General features: G+C 44.3%; 1 protein-coding gene across 6 annotated transcripts in view; it reads left to right on the forward strand.

Moving 5' to 3' along the window:
- GBF1 (golgi brefeldin A resistant guanine nucleotide exchange factor 1) overlaps nt 1–7,283 on the forward strand; it is a 223,404-nt gene extending 216,121 nt beyond the window's left edge. For all 6 annotated transcript variants that reach the window (XM_061634634.1, XM_061634629.1, XM_061634630.1 and 3 more), the window contains 3 exons: nt 299–476; nt 4,309–4,446; nt 5,887–7,283. In XM_061634634.1, coding sequence (XP_061490618.1) covers nt 299–476; nt 4,309–4,446; nt 5,887–6,173 — 603 coding nt within the window. In that variant the 3' untranslated portion in view covers nt 6,174–7,283. The remainder of the gene's footprint in view (nt 1–298; nt 477–4,308; nt 4,447–5,886) is intronic.
- The last annotated feature ends 7,418 nt before the right edge of the window (nt 7,284–14,701 follow it).

Here is a 14,701-nt window from a genome sequence, read left to right on the forward strand (position 1 = left end):
ATCACTTATAGACATCTTTCTTGGTCTCCCCACTGGCCCCATGATGACCTTTGATAGTAATCTATAAGAGGACTTAGGAGAGCAGCTGGTCATGTGGGAAGAAAGTGTACAGCAGGTGTGAGGAACCTTTGGCCCTCCAGATGTTGTTGAACTTACAGTTTCCGTCATCACTGACCATTGGCTATGCCTGCTGGGGCTGATGGGAGTGGCAGTTCTGCAACTTCTGGATGACCAAAGATGCCCCCCCCAGTGTACAGGATCTTGGATTTAAGCTCTCAAGATATGTTTTGCCTTCCAGCCGGAGGCCATCCCTGAATCGCTAAAGAATATGCTGCTAGTAATGGACACAGCTGGAATATTCCATAGTGCCGACTCACGAACAGGCTACTCAGACCTCTGGGAGATTACCTGGGAGCGCATAGTCTGCTTTCTTCCAAAACTGCGGGATGAGCTCTTCAAACAGACAGTCATCCAAGGTATGGAGGAAATTCTCTTTGTATTATGGTTAGAACCAGTGAACTGTATTTGTGTTCTGAAAGAGGCACTAAGAGATATCTAGTTTTCCTTATGTCAGGAGTGTCCATGCAACATTCCCTGCAGAACAGGACAAAACCAAAAGGAGAACAGGCTCTGGTACTCATTGATGCAAAGCTCTTTATTGTAGCTCAGTATGTTTTGGAATAAAACACACTTTCAGAAGCTTGAAAAACTTGTGACTTCTAAAAATTAAAAAACATATTGTTCTTTAAATCTTACAAACTCAAGATTTTTTATCAGCTTGAAAAAGTAGTTCAACACAGATTGCCCTGGGGGTGGGGGATTTTTGCTCTACTACTTTTTCAAGCTGCTTCTTGAGTTGGTTAGATTTTAAGAACAAGGTGCTCTTGAATTTTAAGAACACACATGTTTTCCAAGCTCATGAAAGAGTGTTTTACTCTGAAACGTGTTGAGCACATTCAGTTGAGAAAGATGAATCCAGGATCCAGTGTATTGGATGGAAATGGGAAGCTTTAGGAACAATATTTAAAATTGGCATAGTGAAGTCTGAGCCTCACAAAAGAATAAACAGAAAGAAGATAAAAATAATTTTAGAGAGAATTAAACCCAATAAAAACTGCATTTATTCAAAACTATTCATGAGCCAACCAACCAGACTCCGGTTGGCTCAGAGTAAATGGCCAAGAGCAGCTTCAAAAACATGCTCCAAGAAATCCCTTCTCCTCTCAGAGCAAAGCCAAAAAGATTCCAAAGACCTCAGAACAAACAACCTGTTAGCAAAACTTGAAGTTAAGCAAAAATGAAACTCCACAAAGAAGAAAGTTTTAGTACTGAGGTGCAGTCTCTTTTTGATCCCTCTCTCTAAATTTCCTGATTCATTCTTTTCTCTCGCCCCCCTTTTCCTCAATAAAATTCAGTTATGTATTTTTAAATGACATCAGGGACAAACTCCTGTAAAGAAGGTGCTTTATTTTATTTTATTTTAACTTAATTATTTTTGGGAAGAGACATTTCTGAGCCTTATCAGGGTACAAGGAGCTTCATGAAGGTCACTCAGAGCTGCTAATGAGCATTCTTCATCCTGGTGCATGATCTGAGCTTCACTAAAGCCTTGCCAGCCTTTCTGATCTTATGCTCCAGCACAGAGTCACCCAACACTGTTGGCTGTAGGGCATGTGTGGGGAACCTTTTTAGTTCCACGGGCCAGATCCTAATCAGAATCTGCCTCATAGGCCAAATTTGACAGGTGGGCAGGACCGCCTACCTGTCAATCACCTGACGTCACAAATGACTTTGGGGTTTGATGTCCTTTGAATTCCCAAAGTTGAGACTTCAAAGCACATAGCAGGCAGCACGGCACTGCTAAAAGCTTTGAAAGCATAGCCAATCTGAGGAGATTTGGGTGTGCAAGAGATTTTCCTGCAGGGAGCTCTGTCGGGCCTCCAGACCAAGCAGGACTGGTCTCCCTTCACATCACCCAATGCAGCAAGGGGAGAGGAATCCTGCTTAGCACTGGGTTCAGTTATGTGAAAGAAATCCTTGCAGGAAGCTCTGTCATGCACCCAGTCCAAGCAGGATTGCCCTCTCTTCACATCAGCAGGGAGAACAGTCCTGCTTACTGCTGGATTCCTGCTTTGCCCAGGGCTTCAAAGGCTCCCAACAACCAGCATGTTGTCAGGTGCTTTGGAAGGTGTGCAAGGGGGCTTTGACCAAGCCCTGCCCTTACTTGTATGACATCTGGTGTAGGGTAGGTAGACATGGCTTGCTCATAAAATGGCCTTGCAAGCCAAATGGGGAAGCCTGGCAGACCATGATTGGTCCGTGGGCCAGAGACTCCCCTCCCCTGCTGTAGGGAGTGTCACATCTTGTATCTTCTTTGCACCAGGTATATGATCTCAGCTTGACTAAAGCATTGCTAAGCCTTCTGTTTCTCATGATCCAGCAGAGTCCAGATTGTTGTTATGTGCCTTCAAGTCCATTACGACTTATGGCGACCCTGTGAATCAGTGACCTCCAAGAGCATCTGTCATGAACCACCCTGTTCAGATCTTGTAAGTTCAGGTCTGTGGCTTCCTTTAGGGAATCAATCCATCTCTTGTTTGGCCTTCCTCTTTTTCTACTTCCTTCTGTTTTTCCCAGCATTACTGTCTTTTCTAGTGAATCATGTCTTCTCATGATGTATCCAAAGTATGATAACCTCAGTTTCATCATTTTAGCATCTAGTGACAGTTCTGGTTTAATTTGTTCACCCAAGTATTTGTCTTTTTCGCAGTCCATGGTATGCGCAAAGCTCTCCTCCAACACCACATTTCAAATGAGGTGATTTTTCTCTTATCTGCTTTTTTCGCTGTCCAACTTTCACATCCATACATAGAGATCAGGAATACCATGGTCTGAATGATCCTGACTTCAGTGTTCAGTGATACATGTTCGCATTTGAGGACCTTTTCTAGTTCTCTCATAGCTGCCCTCCCCAGTCCTAGCCTTCTTCTGATTTCTTGACTATTGTCTCCATTTTGGTTAATGACTGTGCCGAGGTATTGATAATCCTTGACAAGTTCAATGTCCTCATTGTCAACTGTAAAGTTGCATAAATCTTCTGTTGTCATTACTTTAGTCATTTTGACATTGAGCTGTAGTCCTGCTTTTGTGCTTTCCTGTTTAACTTTCATCAGCATTCGTTTCAAATCATTACTGGTTTCTGCTAGTAGCATGGTATCATCTGCATATCTTAAATTATTGATGTTTCTCCCACCAATTTTCACACCTCCTTCATCTTGGTCCAATCCCGTTTTCCGTATAGTATGTTCTGTGTATAGATTAAACAAATAGGGTGATAAAATACACCCCTGTCTCACACCCTTTCCGATGGGAAACCAATTGGTTTCTCCATATTCTGTCCTTACAGTAGCCTTTTGTCCAGAGTATAGGTTGCACATCAGGACAATCAGATGCTGTGGCATCCCCATTTCTTTTAAAGCATTCCATAGTTTTTCATGATCTACACAGTCAAAGGCTTTGCTGTAATCTAAAAAGCACAGGGTGATTTTCTTCTGAAATTCCTTGGTCTGTTCCATTATCCAATGTATGTTTGCAATATGATCTCTGGTGCCTCTTCCCTTTCTAAATCCAGCTTGGACATCCGGCATTTCTCACTCCATTTATGGTAAGAGCCTTTGCTGTAGAATCTTGAGCATTACTTTACTTGCATGGGATATTAAGGCAATAGTTGGATAATTACTGCATTCCCTGGGATCCCCTTTCTTTGGAATGGGGATATATAGTGAACACTTCTAGTCTGTGGGCCATTGTTTAGTTTTCCATATTTCTAGACAAATGTTTGTCAAAATTTGGACAAATTCAGTCTCAGTAACTTGTAGCAACTCTGTTGGTATGCCATCTGTTCCTGGTGATTTGTGTCTTCCAAGTATTTTAAGAGCAGCTTCCACGTCGCATCCTAAAATTTCTGGGAGTCCGGGTAGATAGACACATTTCTGCTCTTAAAACAGATATTCGGGCCTGCTTAACCCATGAGCCAGAGTTCTCTTGATCAGAGATTTCTTCCATTCTACTCCACAGCTTCTGGGGTGATCACTTTCACTATGCAAACAGATTTGCCCCAAAAGTGACTCTAGTAGCAGTGTCTTGACTTAGCTGAGTGAGTGTGTGTAGCCTTGTTGCATGGTGTTGGCAGAACAGCCAGATTTGACATGCATTTGAGGGACAATGCATTTGCAGAATGCAATCTTGAATTAAGAGAAAGCCCCTTTCCCAATATGTATACTTTTTTTGCTTGCTGCTTTTATTTAGACCCAGTTCCTACCTTACCAGTAGAGATGCACCCTCCCAAACCAACAGTATCTGCTCTGCCGCATTCCTCTGGAGGGGATGGAAGGCCAGCTACCCATTCATCACCCTCTGAGAAGTCTCCTGAGCTGGCAGTCAGTGGTAAGTCCAATAATTCCTGCAAGAATGGGCTCCTACTGGGAGGAAGGGTGTGATATAAATGTAATCATCATCATCATCATCATCATCTTATAAAGCACCTAAAATTACATATATGAAAAGATAAGATAGTCCCTGCCTGCAGCTTCACAGTCTAATAGACAAAGATACAAAAGGAATGGGAATGGGAAGTAAGCATTTGAGTAGATGTTCCTTCACAGACTGATGGATGGGGTCGTGGCGACCTCCTCTTTGCCATGTTGTTCATCCTGAAAAGCAAAGGGTGCCGTCTCCCAGTTGCCTTACGTCACCTAGCTGGAGGCAGAAGGTGCCTCTCTTCACCTCTGCAGACCGAGATAACTGGCATTTGAAGCAGAGTGTTCTCTCATTAAGGAGGGAGGAAGCAAGCGCCCTTCAGCTGCTGCTCCTCTGGCTGATGGATCAGGCCAGCTCTCTTCCTTACTGTGTACTGATGGTGGTAGTAATAAGAACAGGAGCAGCAGTACTATTTGATGACTACTATTTTTAGAATAACATCATCTGTGTACATGATGCTGTACATATTAATGCAAGTAAAAACCTCAGCAATAAACAGATCTTTGTTCCAGGCTGCTTATAAAGTCATAGAGTGTGTGAGATACAGCAGAAAGAGAGGAAAAAAATTGTGTTTGTTAAATTTGTATCCTGCCTTTCTACCAAATGGTGCTCAAGGTGCTCAATAACAGTAAAATACAAAGTAAAAATAAAAACGAAAAGATAAAACATCAGTAAAACCACCAGTTGTATATCTACAGAGACCCTAACAAGTCAGGTAATGAGGCCAAAGACCTGTGTGGATAAAAATGCCTCTGCTTACTGGTGGAAGGGTCAGGGGTGGTGCTGGATTGAACGAGGGTAACATGAGATGCATAAGAGAAGATTCAGTTGCACTGCTAGCACACATCCTATTCCTGTGATTGTAGTTACTTTTAATTATTTTTAATATTGAATTTTAAACTCTTATAACCTGCCCTACTTGCTAGAGAAGGATGGGCAATTAATAATAATAACAATAATAACAATAATAATAATAATAATAGATGGGTTTCAAGGCACGGCTTGCCTGAGGGGCAGCACACAAGAATGAACCATTTAAAAGGACAGGAGTCTGTGGAAATGCTGGGGGTGTAGAGTTAAAGCAACAAAGATATATGCAGACTGAGGAACAGGGTGGGGAGCCAAGATAGGGTTTTGAGGAGGCACCTCACACGGTCTGATTAAAGAGGCAGGAGTAGATGGAGCAGGGATCGAAGAGAAACTAACCAGAGAGGAAAAGGAGCAATTGTTCATGTATGCATGCCTCAGCAAGAGTGACTTGTGTGAAACTTGGGGAGGTTGTAGCACTTATCTGCAGACTAATGTTACTCATGAACAAGTGAAAAATCTATTCTCTTCCCTCTGCAGACTCTGAAACTGCATCAACGCTTGGCCCGGTCACTTCTGGTCTCACTGGACCACAGTTGACCTCTCCAGCAGCACCTGTGAAAGTGAGCTCAGCAAAGGACATACCTCAAGCAGTGGCACAGCAGCCTCTTATTCTTCAGCCTCTGGCCTCCCCTTTACAGGTGGGGGTGCCACCTATGACTCTGCCTATTATTCTGAACCCAGCCCTCATAGAGGCCACCTCTCCAGTACCTCTTCTGGCCTCCCAGCGGCCAACTGACCCCATGACGACTTCTGAAGTCAACTGAGGAGAGGAGCAAAGAGGACAGTTGGCTGCTGTGGTGATGGTGGTGCGGGAGGGAAGGCCCTAGCAGAAGCGTGGGAGGCCACTTTGGAAGGTGGCTATCCTCCCCAGCAAACCTAAGGCCAAAACCTTTATCCCAGTTCATCTGTTCGAGGACCTTTGGCTCCCTTTGGGTGGAAACAATTTCAGTACGGGTGATGGCCACATTGTCTTTTCTTAGAGTTAGGGGGCAGCAGCCAATTTTTCAGTCCAGGCCTTCTGCTAACCATGATCCAAACAAAGGCAGCAGCTTCCTGTGAAGGAGAGCAAAGAATCCAGATTCTCTAGGAAATTAAACAGAGAAGCTCCTAGTATGGAAAATTGCTTGCTTATATTCCTTGGCACTGACCCCACACATGACTTTCCTTAGGGCCACTCTTTGCCACTTGACTCTTCAGGGCTTTCCTCTGGGTAGTTTTGCCAGTATCAAGTGCTGGGTGTTCTGGGGGAGCTGGGAAAAAAGTCTCTGCCCACTGAACAAGACCCGAGAATGCAGGGAAGGAGGCCTGGACCCAGGACGGGGGGGGGACCTGTCTGTAGTGCTGGGTGCGCAGTACCATATTGAGCAAGTTCTGCACTGGTGGCTGTTCTCCTTCCAGTTAAATCCCATTGAGTGCCCTTCAGGCATTATTAGGCTCACAGTCGCCTAGCAAGATAGTTTGACTTGGGTGATCAGTGCCTTGATTAGGTGAGAGGCTTCTGGGAGTGGTAGGAAGGGACCTCTACTGTACATGCTATGACTCCTTTGGGAATGGGCTGCTAAATGTCCCTTCCTGTCCCTGCTAGCGGTTGCTTTTCCTTTAGGAGGATGCCATTGCCCTCCTGCAACACTGGCCGCTCAGCACAACACCAGAGCGGAATTTGTCTCATCTGGTGCTTCCATCTCCTGATGCATTAGGCTAAAATTCTCCACATCTATTGCAGAATCCCATTGGGAACTGAAGCCAGTGTCTCCTGTGTGGAACAGCAGGTGCCTGTGTGTGTGTATATATATATAATATATATATATATATATATATATATATAAGGAGTTAATTGACTTTTTACAATGGAATAAATATGACCTGTAAATGAATTCTTTGGCTGAGCAGTTCTTCCCTGCCCGCTCATTCTCCCCCCCCCATTTTGGACCTGATACCTTTGATTCTACATCCCATGGAGGGATGGGGCAGTGAAGAGTGGGAAAAACAGGATCAGCAATTGGTCTGTTTACCACATACAGAATGACTAACCGAAGGTTGATTTCCTTCCCTCTTGAATCAGGGTGAGATAATGAGAGGTGGTCTTTCCCAAGAATTCAAGGTGGGGAAGTTTAGCAGGAAATAATGAGAGAGGCAGATGACAAACTGGAAATCTCAGCCTTGGTATGTTGAAGCACTTTTATGACTCTGGGCAGGCCTGCTTCAGGAAGCAACATCTCTTTAAAAGCTGCCCCCCATTTAAGTGGATAGGTATTTTTAAGGCACAGATAAACCTTTTTTTTAACATCAACAACAAACCTTTATTTATTTATTTAATTTGTGTCCCGCCCTTCCTCCCAGCAGGAGTCCAGAGCAGCAAACAGAAGTTGACTGGGCTAGCTGTTGAACCTTACTTCAGGATTGGCAACAGGGCAGCAGGCTATCTTAGGAGATACAGAGCAAGCTGTGTGGTGGCACATAAAACTCTGTCCTCCAACACCTCATTGCTCTCACTCACCCACCCACCTGGTGCCTTCTCAGACATGTGGCAACAGAACACATGGACCACATGAACAGATGCAATGCCTGCGGGAGTGCATGGCCTGAACCGGCTGCTTCTCGGGACCAGTGCCGCCCCTAGGCACTGGGAAGCGGGGCAGTTGCCCCGGGCCTTGCGCTTGGGGGGCCCCACCCTTGGCTGCCGGGGAGGTGGCGTTGCGGCCCTTGGGCGTCGTGGTGCCGCTGCCTCCACAGACCCACCCATTGCCTTGCGCAGCTGCTGCTCTTCCCATTGCTCTGGCGGTGTCAATTAGCCGCTGCGCTTTGCGTTCTGTGCTCAGTTCCGCCTTAAGAGGCCGGCCCGGGTCTTCTTGTGGTGGTTTGTTCTTGCCATTGCCAAGTAGACCTGTGCTCGTTAGTCGCTGCTACTGCCTCCGCTCTAGAGTGTTGAGAAGGTGAAAAGGTTCGCTTAAGGCTGGGTTACCTCCCCGAACTTCACTCGCCCAACAAGGAGCAGGAGCGGCGCGTCCTAGGTAAGGAGCCCTCATCCTTGTGTGCGCGTGTGAGGGCAATGCAATTCTTTCCCCTCCTTCAGTCAACAACTGCTCCATGGCATCCCCTCCCCCCCCCCCGATTCCACTGCCCTCTGTTCGTATTTACTTTATTTCTCTCCTCCCTCTCGAAGTTCAAAAGGTGGGGAGAAGGGTTATTATTTTCCTCCTTTTTAATTTTGGTTCAAAATCTTACCATTTTACCATTCTTTTTAAAAAAGCCACTAAGCTATTTTCGCTCTAAACACTGAAATGTTAAAGTTGCAGTCCTGTGCACTCTTACGTGACAGTCAATTCCATCAAAACAAATTGTCCTCACTTCTGAGTAGACATGCTTAGGATTTGCTTATTAATGTGAGGTTAACAAAGGTTCTCCTTACCTGGAGAATTGACTTTCCCTTTTCTGTATTTTTTTCTTTTCCTGTCACCTTCCATGGAAGCCTTCCTTTTCCTCTCTCACAGTCTATCTGCCCTCTCCTTGTGTCAACTTACCTAATATAATGTACAGACAATGAATCTGAAAAAGTTTCAGTACCCTTAGAAATTAACATAGACAGCAGTTCTTTGCTGCTGTCCTAAACCCACTTAATTTGGAGTAAGTCCTGTTTGACTGAATGGTTGTTCCTTCTAAGCAAGCATTATGGTGGGAAGGTAAGTGACCCAGGCTGCAATCCAATACATGTCTACTCAGAAGTAAGCTCTGTTGTGTTCAATGGGACTTAATCCCAGGTAAATGTGTACTGGATTGTGGCCCTATTGAGTGAGTGAGCAGGCAGACAAGCTAGTGTCAATGTGCAAGCAGGCATTACAATGCAACCCTAACTACATCTACTCAGAAGTCAGTCCTACAGAATTCAAAGGTGCTTACTCCCAGGTAAATTGAATTAGGATTGCACCCTTACTCCTGAATAAACAAAGGTCTAGTTGAAAAGCTGCAAGAAGCCTATGTGCTCAGTGAGACTACTCTTGTGTAAACCCACACAACCCTAAGGACACATTTACCTACAAGTAAAGCCCCATGGTTGAACTAGGAAACTTACTTCCAAAGAAAAACTACAAAGGATCAGGCTATGGAGTAGCCACAACTCTACCAAGGTACATTGGGGAGTAAGCATCAGGACTGGATATTAGTGAGATTAGGGTTGCCAGGTTCAGTGAGGACGATAAAGATGGGGAAATATGCCTAGAAATAGACTGCCATATCTAGCAGATATCGACAAAGGGAAGACAGATGTCGAGAGACCAGTGGACAAATAGATATGGAACAGGCTGACTAGAGGCCTATTCCCTGAAGTGAAGGTAATCATATTTGTATTTAATAGGTTGTTAGCCTCATATGTAAATTAAAGATTATAATTACATATATTTGTAAATAAAATCTCTCTCTCTAAATATATATATAATATATAGAGAGAAAGAATGTGTGTGGGGGGCAATTATGCTTTTGCCCCGGGCCCTGCACATGCAAAGGGCGGGCCTGCTCTGGACACTCAGTCTACTTTGCCTTTCCCAACACTGCTGTCTGTAATGCACTGAGATGATGAGGTGAGAAAGCCAGTTAGCCCAGGCCAATAATAAGCAAAAATTGCTGGCGGGAGAGGCTGTGTCAGGAGAAATGGCTGGGGGCTGCTTCCTCTCTCCAAGTTCTACCATTTGAGGTAGATCTCTCTCTGTCACTCACTCACTCACTCACTCACTCACACACACACACACAAACACACACACACACACACACACACACACACACACACACACACACAAGACTTCAGAGCAGAGCACTTGTAGGTTGTAGTTGGGAAGGAATACAGTCATTTCTTGGTCCACAGCTTTTGTTGTCTTTAGTTGCAGTGACCAGTGTGGCTAAAATCAACTTTTCCTTGTAGCTATGAAATAGGGATTAACAATTAGGAAGACCCCAGGGCCAAATCTGCCCCTCTGTGTGATATCAGTTGATCTCTCAGTTGCCAATTCAGAGGCAAGAAAGATAGAGGGACTGATGTTGCAATGGGGCTTGTCACCAGTCTCCTCCTACTCTCTATACCCTCCTCAGAGTAACCCTTCAGTAAAACTAGTTATTCTTTGTGATTTGTATGCAGTCCTAAATAAAGCACCGTGTGCAGTTAGCTTCAGAACATTCTAGATGTTTGGCCAGGGATCTGATGTTCACCCCCCCATGTACTTAGAAGTGAGGTGAGCACCTTCCCACTCCGTTCTCTTTTTCTAAGTGTATTAGCAACAGTTGTTAAAACATTCTCCATGGTCATTCGTTCTTCCACAGCTTTGGCCTTTTAAAAGTGCCATTCCAAGGGGAGGGAGGGCAAGGACTCCTTACCACTAGCCTTTTCTGTAGGAGTTAACATTGCCTGAAGTTTGCAAAACAGACAAAGTGAAACTGGTTCACCAGGCTTTGTACCTCCTTGGAGGAAAAGGCACATAGATCAACTATTGCTGATCTTCTAATGCTAGACCATGAAACATAGCTAGAACATAGTCTCTCCCAATGTACTTCAGCTCCTCTAGCAGGGTGATCCCCACTGGCTTCCAAAAGTGCTATACTATACTGAAACAGCAGTGTGATAAGAAGAGATTTGAGTACCCAAGTTTATCTTCTTCCCTGGTGATTGTGCTCCACTCTCTCCCTGACATTCAAACTGGAGACAGCCACTGTCTGCCTGATTATTGCCATTTTAGCAGAGCAGCCCCAGTACGGCAACATCTATAGAGCTAGGCCTCAGCAAAGTGCAGTACATGATCCCACAGACTCCTTCACCACTACCAGATAGCTACCTCCTGTTTTTTAAAGAAGATTGGTCTGTCTCCACTGAACTCTGTAAAACACCTACTGAGACAGCACCTTTCACCGTTGTTAGATGCTATACACTAGATGTCAATTCCAGATAATGCTGCATGTGTTGTCTTGCTCCTGAAGAGAGAGGTGTTGAGAAGGAACTGAATGGAAATGATATTCACACTGTCTCTAAAGTTGATCTTTAGCTCCTGAACTAAAGCCCTAAGAATACAGACGTTAGCTCTGCATGGGCACAGATGTTATATGTGAACAGACGATCATTCAGAGAACATCAGTTCCAGGGAAGGGACCTGTTGTTACTGACCAAGGCTATAAAACAAATAAAAAACTGTTTTTTAAGCCCCAATCAATTATTGCTTCTAGAGAGAAGCCACACTAGAGGAGGCAAGTGGATAAGCAGCAAGAGAGAGGGCAGTAATTAACCTTTTACTCCCCATGCAGTGCTTTTCCTCAGTTACCTCTCTGCCCCACTCAAGAATAAACACACAACTGAAACTAAGCACGGAAGTGGGGAGTTGCTAGGGAAAGCAGTGATTGGGAGGGGGACCAAGAACCCATCTCCCTACTTTGCCTCAAACCATCCCCACCCCAAATGACTTTTCCCCTGGAAGCAACTGCTGCTCGGTTGAAATACTTAAATCTTGAAATGCCACAGCACACCTCATAATCACTCAGTTTCTCCAGCCGTCCAGTGCTTGGTTCCTATTTTTCCATAGCAATAAGGTGCTGCATGCTGCAGTGAACTGGTCTACATATACAGGAAAATGAGACAGAAATGTGGTGGTAGAGCCCTGAAGTGGTGGAATAAATGGATTGTAACCACTTCAGACTGCAGGTGAGTGGTCATTTTTTAATGCCCTTTGGAATTCCCTCCCCTTAAACAGGTGCCACCTCGACTGTCTTTTCAGTGCTTACTGAAGACCTTCCTCTTTCAACAAGCCTTTTAAGCAGAGACCTTATCCCAGTCTGCATTGGAATTGTTTTTAAGATATTACTGAAGATGTTTTTTAAAAGATGTTTTGTTTTTATGATTTTTATGGATGTGTTTAGTGTTTTGTCATTTGTTTGCTGCCCTGGGATCCTTCTAGGAAGAAGGGTGGGATATAAATTTAACAACAACAATAATACATAAACTAGCTTGGTAGGGCCTTTATCCCTGATTGAGTGGGGTGTTTTTGTTTTTCACTTGTACAGAGTTTTATATGTAGAATATAGTGATGGAGAGGATGTGTTCAGTTTCCATTTTGATGAAAATGTAGCAAATTTGCCCTTCCCAAATGAATACACAAACTGAAACACAGCTTCCTTTTGAAATTTCAATTTCTCTGAATTTTGCAGTGCAGTTCTCTAACAAAAAATGCACATATTAGTAAAAAGTGTATGCAAAAATGTATATACAGTGCCTTGCAACAGTAATCAGACCCCTGCTCAATGCTCTCATATTACTGAATTACAAATGGTACATTGTAATTTTGTTCTGTATAATATTTTAGTTTGAAACACTGAAACTCAAAATCGATTATTGTAAGGTGACATCGGATTTATGTTGGGAAATATTTGTAAGAAACATAAAAAACCGAAACATGTTGCTTGCATAAGTATTCAACCCCTGCACTGTGGAAGCTCCCACTTTACACAGATGAAATTGCCCTATCGAGGACGCAATGACCTTACCATTGGCCTCCACCTGTGAACCATTAAAGTTGCTGCCACATTGTCAGGACAAACCCACCACTGTTGAAGGATCATTGGTCAGGCTGTGGATCTAAAGGACAATGAAGACCAAAGAGCATTCTACAGAAGTGAGAGATAATGTAATACAAATGCACAGATTAGGGAAAGGGTACAAAATATCCAAATGTTTGGATATCCCAGTGAGCACAGCTGGATCAATAATCAGGGAGTGGAAGCTGCATCATACCACCCAGGCACTGCCAAGAAAAGGCCGTTGTGACGCCCTTCCCTGGCTCTCCCTGTCAGGTTCCTACCTGCTCGTGGCTACTGCCTGTCACTAGGCACCACCAGGGACTCCACCAGTCCGGACTGTCCTTTTTTATGGTTTCTCTCCCCGCTCTAGCACAGATCTCAACAGATCCCCCTGCTAGGCAGCACCACAAGTCACGTCCTAATACCAGTATTCCCAGAGACTCAGAATACTTGTGGTGTTATTCTCTCCACCGCTGCCACCATTTGTTACAGTTTCCCTTCAGCCTTGGTCATTACCTTACCCTCCCTTCTGGTCTGTGAAACCCCAGCCAAGGATCAGGCCTTTGGTAAACCAAATTAAGTATTTATTACAGATAACAAAGATAACAAGATTTCTTCATAAGGCACGTAAGCATATGTTTTATCTAATACTAATACGAACTCCACCCCCCTCCTTCTCCACGCTCTCCTGGCAAACAACTCTCTAAAACCCACCAAAACAACCCACTCACTTTCATCACATCACATCCACCCAGATTCCACTGTCACTCTTCCTTTTATACGCTCAGCCATTTTAAACACTCAGCCAATCATCCAGCATTCTACTGCCCATTCACTCCCCCTCCTCTTTCATTCCACTTACCATGTACCTCCTATACAAACAGCACTTACCATATTTACACTAATACAGGATCATCACAGCCGTCCCTCAAAACTCAGCGCTCAAACAACAAGGAGACTTGTGAGAGAAGCCACAGAGAGGCCACAATCACTTTAAAGGAGCTACAGAGTTCAGTGGCTGGGAGTGGAGTAATGGTGCACCCGTCAACCATATCAAAAGCTCTGCATAACACTGGCCTGTAAGGGAGGGTGGCAAGAAAGAAGCCGTTAGTTACTCAGAAAGTACCATCTGAAAGCATGTCTGGAATTTGCCCGAAAGCATGAGAGTGCCCCAGTTGAAAATAACATACCAAAAATGCATCCTATTAGGGCATGTTGCTTGCAAAAATGTATATACTAGGCAAAATGGCATAAAAATGCACGTACTGGGAGAAACATGCACCCAAAGGTGTAGGGATTTTCAGGCAAACTTTAAAAAAATGAAAAACATGAAAATTGAGTGAAAAACACACTTAAAATTGGGGGAAATGAGAGAAACCTAAAATGATATGCTTCAATCCCTAGTAGGGGAGCAAACATATGGCTTCTTCTACCTGGAACTTGAAGTGGTACACCATTCTATTCTGCTGCAAGTGTAGACCACAACTAGGCCTGTGGTTGAATGTCCCCACCCCCTTAAAATTGCTGATGTTCTTTTGAACTCAAGCAGCATTAAAAGGAAAATTTCTCAATATGTGTCCACTTAAGAACATAAGAGCCTGCTGGATCAGGCCAGTGGCCCATCTAGTCCAGCATCCTGTTCTCACAGTGGCCAACCAGGTGCCTGGGGGAAGCCCGCAAGCAGGACCAGAGTGCAAGAACACTCTCCCCTCCTGAGGCTTCCAGCAACTGGTTTTCAGAAGCATGC

The sequence above is a fragment of the Rhineura floridana genome, chromosome 7 (genome assembly GCF_030035675.1).
Source record: "Rhineura floridana isolate rRhiFlo1 chromosome 7, rRhiFlo1.hap2, whole genome shotgun sequence".
NCBI lineage: Eukaryota > Metazoa > Chordata > Lepidosauria > Squamata > Rhineuridae > Rhineura > Rhineura floridana.